The sequence below is a fragment of the Lagopus leucura genome, unplaced genomic scaffold, assembly GCF_019238085.1.
Source record: "Lagopus leucura isolate 7727_CA_CO unplaced genomic scaffold, USGS_WTPT01 Super-Scaffold_774, whole genome shotgun sequence".
NCBI classification, from domain to species: domain Eukaryota; kingdom Metazoa; phylum Chordata; class Aves; order Galliformes; family Phasianidae; genus Lagopus; species Lagopus leucura.
In genome coordinates, this window is record NW_024962258.1 from 4,885,973 (window position 1) to 4,895,757 (window position 9,785).

The window sequence follows — 9,785 nt, forward strand, 5'->3', positions numbered from 1 at the left end:
GGGGGGAGGGGGGGAGGGAAGTTGGCACTTTTTTTTTTTCTGCATACTCTTCTTTTTGAAACCTCCTCCTGGCATTGCTTTTTTGTTGTTGTTGTTGTTTTTAGTGGACTAGCAGAATAGTCCCCAGTTTTCAGTGGACTAGCAGAATAGCCCCCAGACTGCTGGTGTTAATCAAGTCTCAAAGTTTTCAAAAGGAAAGGACATCTTTGCAAATAATGTTTTTCTCACTCTGCTGATTCATCTAAAACTTGGTGTACTGGTCAGCTATAACAAATCTGAAGTCAGTAATCATGTACAAGGCCACTTGATGGTATGCCATTTCCACGTGTATACTGTATATGGGATGAAGACACAACATTCTGATCCTATGGCTCTTTAAACCACTTCCCTTAAAAATGGTATTCAGGAGAAACTGAAGCATTTTATTCTTTTTGTTTCTGCTTTCAACTGGTCTGCTTTAGGGTGGATTAAGTAACCTAATTAGCAATTTACATAGTATTTGTTGTGGCTGCTGCACAACTTAAGATCAGCGTAAACCTTTGTTATTATTTCCCAAAAAGGATTTATCCCAAATAACTGCACTGAAGAAACCAGCAAGACTAGTGATGCATTGTGCTCTGGAAACCATTCTTAAGGAGAAGGTAAACAACTTATCTGCATACTTGAAGCTATAAATAATCTGTAAGTAAAAAATCACTGAAATTTTCTGGGTAGTTCTTTCAAGGGCATCTTAAGCAGCCCTAATAAGCTGCTTAATGGCCAAAATAAGGGAAATACCACCAGTAGCCTCAACCAAAATGAAACACTGGCAGATAAAATGTTACAGGCATCAATCCAGCAAGAGCAGTGCAGTTTTAACAAGCCTTTCCTTCATCATTTGTAGCAGTCTGCTCCATGAAGTGATAAGGGATCAAGACAATGCATTAGAGGTATTAAAACTTAAAACGTCAAGTTAGTTATGCATGCAGTTCAAACAACCTTCATTTTCTACAAACAGGTACGTTGATAAAAATATGATTGTCTGTCAAAGGAAGAAAATACTCAAGGGCTGTAAGCATGTAACAGATATTACTGTTAGAAACATTTCTAATATCCTAAGATGTACATCTTGTTTAATCACCTCCACATGCTGAGCTGTCATTGTGCAACTGCAGGCATATTAAACCCAGGATTATAAAAGAAACACGCCCACCTCTTCCAGAGTGTCAGATTAAGGAAGAATACAAAAACGCTGAGAACAAAAATGACAGAAGGTACACCCTATGGAACATATTGTTTCCCCCAGTACGCATGGACAAATATGTCCTGAAGTCCTCCTACTCTTGGTTATCTGTTTGACAACACATGTACCAGCATAACACATTACCACGGTCAATTGCATTTAGAATGCGGACATTAAAGGTTAAGATAAGACTACCTATCTGCTGCCATCCCACCCTGGCCACTCACACAATTTGCGTACAGAGAAATGCAAGTTCTGCTTCTCGCACTACCAGTAACACAGAAACAGCATTCTGTAGAACCTTATCAAAACCAAGGACAGAAGCCTACTGCAGATATGAAAAGGGACTTATTTCTTAAGTGTCCTTCAAAAAAGACTCTGGAGCAGATTTCAAGGGACCTATGTCCCTTTCACTCTTTTACATAGATGAGATAGCCTAATGCCTTGCTTTTATACTCCTTAAGAACTCATTTACAGTACAGACTGTTCTTAGAAAATGAAAAGATAAAAAATACATTTGAATTTTAATAATGCATCAGTCCAAATTTTCACCTCCTGCATATGCAAAAATTTGCTTTGCTGACATAAACGTTGATGTCAGCATCTCAGAATCCAGAAAAAATACAACAGCATTAATTAATATTTCTTCACAGACATCTCTGTGGACAATGTGCTTCCTCCAACCTTAGTAAGACAGAGAAAACTCTTCAGTGCTGTCTTGATATTGCGTACAAGTCAGATCAAGATATGTCAGGCCCTAAGAGCCACACTAACACAGCCAAAACAAAGGTCTTTTCATTCCAGAAAGGGAAGAAGGGAGGTGGTAGTTTTAAGCGTATGTTCAGGTCTTTTCATTTACTGATGAATAAGCACCTGCAAAAGTTCAGAGCATTTTCACACCCCTGGCTCTTGCAGGAAATCCAATAGTGTCTCAGTAAGACTCATACTATCTCCTCACTTTCTTTCTATAGGCACATCTGCTATTCACCTTTAGCAGAAAGAATTACGTACTTTCTTACAGTAAAGAAATGGCAAATGCTATCAATATATGCATTCCTCCCCTAGCCACCCAAAGCAGTTTGGTGCAGAGCCATCTTAAGTCTTGCCTGTCTGAAAAAAGACATTCACTCTTGGCAAGATTTTCAGGCTGCTGCTTCTTTCTAGAGCTAGAGAAATAAGATCTTCTGACAACCACCTGGCAACGTAACTTGTTTTTGCTATTGCCTCTCAATTCTCCGCAGTTACCATTCTTGTCTCTGCTATCAATCCTCAAGATCTTAGTAAATCGTATCTTGCATCACTGTGCCAGTGGTTTTTGTTCTCTACATTTATGGCTATACAACTAAGAGAACTCAAGCAAAGCAAGACTCAGCCTTTTCTTGCTCCTTGCCTACAATTTCTGTTTACTGCAGGGGTACAGATGCTGCAATTTGATAACCATTTTGAAGTACTAATTTATTATGCTTAAATTTTTATACTGCAATACCTATGGTTACTTTTTTATTTGGAGAGGGTGAGGAGCTGCAAGGAGACTGAGAAAGAAAATGAGCTCTTTTCATTTTTGTTTGTTGCTAAGAAGCTGTCCCAGCTGAAACAAACTCCTTCACTGCTAAGGGATGAGTAACCCTGCTATTGTGGCCTTCTATTTTTGTACATATACAGTCTTTATGAATAATCCATACCTTATTTGTAGCAGTAGCACTGGATCCTGGGACCACAGGCACATTCGTCACTTGCACTGTTAAGTAGTTATTGTCTATGAGAGGCCAAGCACCTTCCACTTTGCACGTCTGGAAGTGATCCTTGAAAGTCCTCAGATGAGGATCACCAAACAAGCCACAAAATAGGTAAGTAGGGATAGTTTTCTCCCCTCCTTGATATCCATTGGCCTCTGTGTGGCCACTGTAATTGCAGGGATCATGGGTCACTTCGGGGTTGGTGGAGGATGTGGGGCCATCCTTGGAACAGTTCCTCTGGCTCATGAGGTCGCTGATCCCCAGCACTGCAGAATGGTAGACTAGGTTTCCACGGCATACTTTGGAGTTGCGATAGGTGCAGGCAGAGTATGCTCGCAGGGCCTTGCAGAACTCCAAGTCAAAGCCATCAAGAGCCGAGTTTAGATGTGAAGTTAAGGAAACAAAATCAGTGGTGCACTTTTGGATTCGACAAGGTGCTTGCAGCTGGCAGTTACCTAGGCACAAAACAGAAGGCAGAGCAGAATTAAAATCTTGCACCCTGTTCCACCCCCACAGGTACTGCACAAAGCAACCTGCAGGCAACCCACAGCACTCACTGATAAAACGCTGCAATAAAGAAAAAGGGGTTAAGTGAAGCTGAAAGATAGCAACACAGCACATATAAAAGCTGAGATGACCCAAGCATGATTTCATTTTCAGCTAGACAACAGCAAATAATGGATTAAAAACATTAACTCAGCCAAGGATGAGCCCAGCATTTCTTTACAGATGATATGAAAGCTATGATGCAATTCCGTGCTTAAGTTAACCACTCTGTCAATATGCAGGTCTCCACTTAGTCCTTCAGTCCTTAACATAAGTTACTGAACTTCCAACTAGAATCCTGCCCCTGAGAAGGATGTGGCAATGATGGCAAGACATGCAGGTTTAGGCAGAAACAGACAGCAAAGATCAGAAAGCTCACAGCTATCTGAAGCTCAAGCTGCTGACTACAGAGCCCGTGTATGGCGAGTGTAGCACCGTTTACGGTAGATTTCAATAAAGAGGGGGAAAAAAAGCCTCTCCCCACTGAAATCTTAAGTCCCTGTCAAGAGTACATAGCAGGAACACAGTTCAGCTTATGTGAACAAAACAACTGCACCTTATCTGATCACCTCGCTTCCACAAAGAACACAATTACCACACTGGAAAGCAAACCTGAGGTTTCACAGCCCGCATCCACAGCTCTTATTGTCACCACTCCAAACCCTTCCCAATCCTTACAGCAGTTAGCATCAGCCTTCTGTATGTAATTTCTACGCAGTTCATGAAGGACAGAAAAGAGACAAAGGAGGCTGCACACGGCAACAGGGGAAACAATACGCGTATTCCAGAAAGGATGAAACCAGGATACCAGTCAGCAGGAAGGCAGGTTCCCCTCCACCCAGAGAGACACAGCAGTAAGCGGGGTTTCATACAGAATACGTGTTGGACTTCGTGCCATTAATGTCCAAGCTCTCAGAGCTAACCGCTAAAATCATGCTGTGTGTTTTTGTTCTTCTATGACCTGTGAAATCCAGCTGAGCACACATCCTTTTGAAATCACAAACAGTCATAACACAGACTTAAAACAACATAAAAGTACTCTGGTATGCAGAGGTGCGCAGAGTGAGAAAACACAGCATGATTGATACCGCTCTCCCTCCCTCAAATCTCCACCTCAGCACCATTTCTCGGTGCCTGTCCTCACGGTAAAGAGGCCCGGGTTCGTCCGCCTTAAGCAGCCAGCTAGAGCGTTTAGGAACCCTTGAGACACGAGGGGTGAGAACACGGCAGCCGAACAACGCAAGGCCCTGCATCTCTAAACGCAGCCCCTTCCTGCAACTGCACGAATACGAGCGGACAGCAGCCGCCGCGCAGCGCGACGCTCCGCCAGCACCTCGCCGCCAGCCCCGCGCCCCGCACACCTGCGCGGGCAGCCGCGCCGAGCACCGCCCCGGACCCGGGGGCGCGGAGCTGCTTCGGAGAGCTGCGCCGCGGAGGCCCCGGGGCCGCCCCAGCTCTCGCACGGCTCCGCACCGCGGCGCGCGCCCGCCGCTCCCTGCCCGCGGGCCTCGCGCGCCGCCGCGGTACCTGCGCGCAGGAGCAGCCCCAGGGCGGCCAGCAGGCCGAGGGCGGCGAGCGGCGGCTCAGCCCCGGCGGCGCGGGAAGGCGCGGCTCTCCCCATGCCCGTCCATGCAGGTCCGCGGGACGGGGCGGCGGCATGGGGGGGCGGGCAGGCGGCGACCCCCTCCTTCTCCTCCTCCTCGCCGCTTCCTCTCTCAGCGGCGCAGCGGGGGGCGAAAGCCGCCGGACCGCAGCGGGACAGGCGCGGGGCGGCGCAGCATGGCAGCCAGGCGAGCTCAGCACAAAGACGCGGAGCAGCCGGCGTCGGCGGCCCGCACCCCGAGCTGCCGCAGGCCCCGCGCCGCGCCGCGCTACCGAGCTCCCCTGCGCCCGCCCCCCCGCGCCCAACCCACCTCCTCCCGTTGGCTGCCCGCCCCGTCCCGCAAGCAGCGCGACGTGCTGCGGCCACGCCCCCGCCACCGCCTCGGGCTCTTCGCGCCCCGTCCCACGTGATGCGCCCACGCTCTGCCGACGGAGGCGGCGTCCGCATTGCCACGCGCCGCCGTCAAGGGGCGCCTGCGGGCTGTCGGGGCGCGGCTGCGCGCGGTGGGGTGCGGTGCGGTGCGGTGCGGAGCGGGGCCGGGAGCCCACTTAGAGCCGGGGCCCGTCTGCGCTGTCTCCTTGGTGGGGTGCCTGCGTGCGAGCCCGTGGGCTTGTGTTTACATTGGGTGCGCAGAGCTGCTGTCTCCGCAGCACCGACAGATCAATACGCAACGTCTGTCTGGAAATGGAAACTATTGTGGAGGCGGCGTATGGCTGTTGGGCGCAGGGCAGACGGGGGAAAGCTTCCAAACTTGGCCTTGTGGTCAGGAAACCTTGGCTGGGAGGCTGGAAAGGCCACATGTCTAACCCGCACCCTTGTGGAGCCCACAATGCCTGAACCTTGCATCTCCTCGTTGGCCCTGGGAGCAGGCTCCTGCGGATGGATGTTTCACGCAGCTCAGCTCATAGCCCACAGAAACCTGGGATTTGTGTTTACCCAAGCACTTTGGAGCTTGAAAATCTTCTGCTGTAGTTGGGAATATTGCAGCTTTGATCAGAAATCCTGAAGGCAAGATTCACATGTGTTTCTTCCTTCTGTAAGCGTAAAAAAGATTGGATGCATAAAGTAATAAGTGAGAGTTAAAAGTGATCCCAGAAAGCTGGCCCTAGTGATTGTTTTCTAATGCAATTTAAGCCCTTTGCTGTTCTTCTCCTTTGTTAAGTGCCAACACAATAAACATAACTTAGCAAAACAAGGCTTTTTTTCTTTCTGAAAACATTAGTCAATATGTCCCAGAAGTCAGCTAGTCCAGTGCTGAAGAAATGCAGTAGTTAAATAAATGCTGTGAATGAGGTCAAACAAATCTTTCCTCTGTTATCAAGGCAAGGGGCCTGGTAGAGAAAATGTGTCCTTGCCTCCGACAGCTGTCAGACTCCCAAGATGTTTGACACCTTTGAGTCCAACAGAGATGGTGAAGGGTCTGAAGGGCAAGATGTGTGAGGAGCAGCTGCAGACCCTCGGTGTGCACAGCACAGAGCAGAGGAGCTGAGAGCAGCCCTCATGGCAGCTGCAGCTCCTCACAGGGAGCGGAGGGCAGCACTGAGCTCTGCTCTGTGTGACAGCGACAGGGCCCGAGGGAACGGCATGGAGCTGGAGCTGCGTCAGGGGAGGGCAGCTGGGGGTCAGGGAAAGGGGCTGCAGCACAGGGCGGTGGGCTCAGCCCCGAGCTGCTGGAGTTCAGGGAGCATCTGGACACCACTCAGACAAAGTATTGTATCTCGGGTGGTGCTGTGTGGAGCCAGGAGTTGGTCTCAGGAATCCTTATGGGTTCCTTTAACTCTGGGTAATCGATGATTCTGTGATTTCCAGGGCAGTTTTTTTCAAGCACTGTAATCAAAACAAGTATGGAGAAAAAACAAATAGCAAGGAGCAGACAGCTGTTGTGTTTCATTGCCTCCCAGAGATTGTATTGCTTACCTAGCAGTCTCACATATCTGTACTTTCACAGCAATGCTCATTATAAGCAGGCTGTATACATCTGACCATCGCTGCTGACAGTGGAAGTGATGATTCGCATCTGTATCACAGATATTTAAAGTGCTTTCCAAGGAAGGAAGAGACTTTTGAAACATTGCCACAAGATATGGCCCCTGCCCATTTTGTTTGCACAGAAGTTCTGTCATGCCAACATGTGAAAGATGGTAGCTGTGCCCGGTTTTGAGATACAGAACTGGAGGAGGAAGGTGAAAGGGAGAGAGAGGTCAAATACTAGAAGGAGAACAAATGAACAATCGGAGATTCTGTTAAGACTGTTGGAAGCTCAAACTTCTCTGATTAAACTTTATATTTTGACGTAAAAAGGCCATATGGCATCTTAAAAAATTCAAGTGAAATGAATGAACTAACTAATTCGAGTGAAATGAACTAACTAAATTCTTTTCTGACATTTCTGTGCTGTGACAAACATTGCACATACAAAAGTCTGAAGATTCTGTGCAGGAAAGCAAGAACAAAACCCCTGCCCTTTTTTTTCCCCTCCTTTTTTTTTTTGTACTTAGAAAATTATTATAATACATAAACTCTTTTTATGTATGCAAGGAATGTCTAAAAGAAAGGATCTTTGCCAGTAACACATGCTTCTGTTTCACACAGCCTCATTCCTTTCAACATACTATCCCTAAACAAGCATGACCTGTAGGGATAGCAAGAATGAAACCTTGGCATCCTGTGACACACATGGTGTCTGCAAAGGGGATAGAAAAGGGAAGCAGGGCACACTTCTAAATACTACTAGTAGATTTTAGTACAGTTCCATCTGAATACATTCCTAAGTGCAACTTGTTAAGAAAGGAAGAAATGACAGGAAATGCAAAAGAAAGGCTGACATAGTGTAGGCAGAGCTGGAAGGTATTCATCCTTCAATGCCATTTCACTAGCACTGCTGTTGTCCTTAATAACGTCACTGTTTAATCCACGTTATTCTTTGTGGAAATCCTGTTGCTCCATGGCTGTAGTGGTACCTGCTGAGGATGCAGTGATTTTCAAATTAAGGACACTGTTATTATGCAGAGCTAGGCAAAGCACATTTTACCTTGAACAGCTTAATTTCCTCCTTTGTTACACTGACATACTTGTGTTAGATTTACTCCCAGTCCTCTCTGGTAATAAATAATAGGAGAAATATTAAAGGAAGGCTTAAAAATGAGGAGTTTCTGTACATTAGATAATGGTCTCTGAAATGATCTAGCTGTGCATCTTGCAGCTTCTGCATGTGAACCCAGGCTGTTTGTTGGTCTGAGTCTTTGGAGACCAAACGTGAACCTGGAGGGCAAGAGCTGGTGGCAGGTGAACTAGCTTGACAGCTAGATCAGCCACCTTCTGTGGCAGACAAACTCAGGATGATTGATCCAGATGAGGGCAGTTAATTATTCGCAATGAAGTGACAGGCCACACCAGGGCTGCTATCTTCAGAGACATATCTTGAGTGTAGCTCTGCTTGCAGATGTGTTAGACATGTCTGTAAAGCTGATCAAAGTCCTGTTGCTGCCAGGGAATCCAGGGCTGATGCTAACATCTGAAAACAGGCTAAATGGAGACAATCGGCATATTTGAATATCAACTACAGTTGGATAAGAAAAAAAAACCTTTTTGAGTGCATCTTGTTCCATAGTTTATTTTTTGAGACTTTCATACAATGTTCTGGTGTGAGAAGAAGTGTGGTCGAAGCCAAAGAGCAGCAAAATTCTGATGTACCAAAAGATGGCCTCCAACCAATTAGTACCAACCCTTGGTGGCTGTTGGAGAGAACAGTGGCAGAAGACTGACACCTGCAGGGTAAAGCTGGACTGCTAAAGGAGAAACGCCAACCTTCAGCAAGCTTGAAAGAAATCTAGAATACCAGCCACATTTGAATGGGATCTGGATGATTTGCTCTTCAGAAGATCATATTGAGAAGAATTTTGGTTTCTTGCTGTTACATGTTAGGGTCCTGCAACATCCAATTATTGTAATGTTCTTCCATAAAAGTCTGGGCATGATGAAGATGCTTGACAGTTGCTTAATTTATATGCAGGCTTGCAGCTACTTCAGACAGGAATACGGGTTGTGACACAAGATTTATTATAACTGGGTAGAATGTGACACACAATAGTACTTTCATGGGAGAGTGTGGAGGTCTGTCATTTTGAGTATTTGTTTTGTTACTAGATGGCTGACAGTTTTTATGAAAGCAGAAGAGGTTTTGCAGTTTGTGCAGGGTTTGAATGGGGACCCACTAATATACTCAGTCATGTTTTGCAATGCTTGTTCTTGCAGTGGGGGAAGAAATAAAGGAAAACATTTTTTTGCGTTTAGTTGACAGTGGATGAGAAAAGACTGAACAACTTCCAGTGGGATGTCTAAATGTGGAGAAAGATAACCAAATGAAAACTGGCAGAAAAAAATTAGACAAGAGATTTTTAAGGAATCAGAAAGCCAAGATAATAGATATCTAAGACATCAATATAGAAATAGTGTCCAAACTTTAAATTGCTTCGTATCACTGGCATGTAGATACTTAGGTTTTTCAAGTCAAATTCCTTCCAGAATGGAAGACAATGACTGAGAAACTATTTCTGGAGGGGCGACATAAGAAGTATAAAGGAAACAAGGTAAAAGTTACAATTTTTTTTTTTTTTTTTTTTTTTTTTTTTTTTTGTGGGGATACTGGGTCTGGTATCAAAGGAGCAGATCTTGGAAT

At 46.0% G+C, this 9,785-nt stretch overlaps 1 protein-coding gene across 2 annotated transcripts in view; it reads right to left on the reverse strand.

The window, feature by feature from the left end:
* RGMB (repulsive guidance molecule BMP co-receptor b) overlaps window positions 1–5,125 on the reverse strand; it is a 13,582-nt gene extending 8,457 nt beyond the window's left edge. Inside the window, exons 1-2 of one of the 2 annotated variants that reach the window (XM_042864949.1) lie at window positions 5,032–5,125; window positions 2,905–3,413 (exon numbers count right to left, since the gene is read on the reverse strand). In XM_042864949.1, the coding sequence (XP_042720883.1) occupies window positions 2,905–3,413; window positions 5,032–5,125 (603 nt within the window). Of the gene's footprint in view, window positions 1–2,904; window positions 4,665–5,031 lie in introns of those variants that run through there. The other variant, XM_042864948.1, reaches the window with a different exon arrangement.
* Between the last annotated feature and the right edge of the window lie 4,660 nt (window positions 5,126–9,785).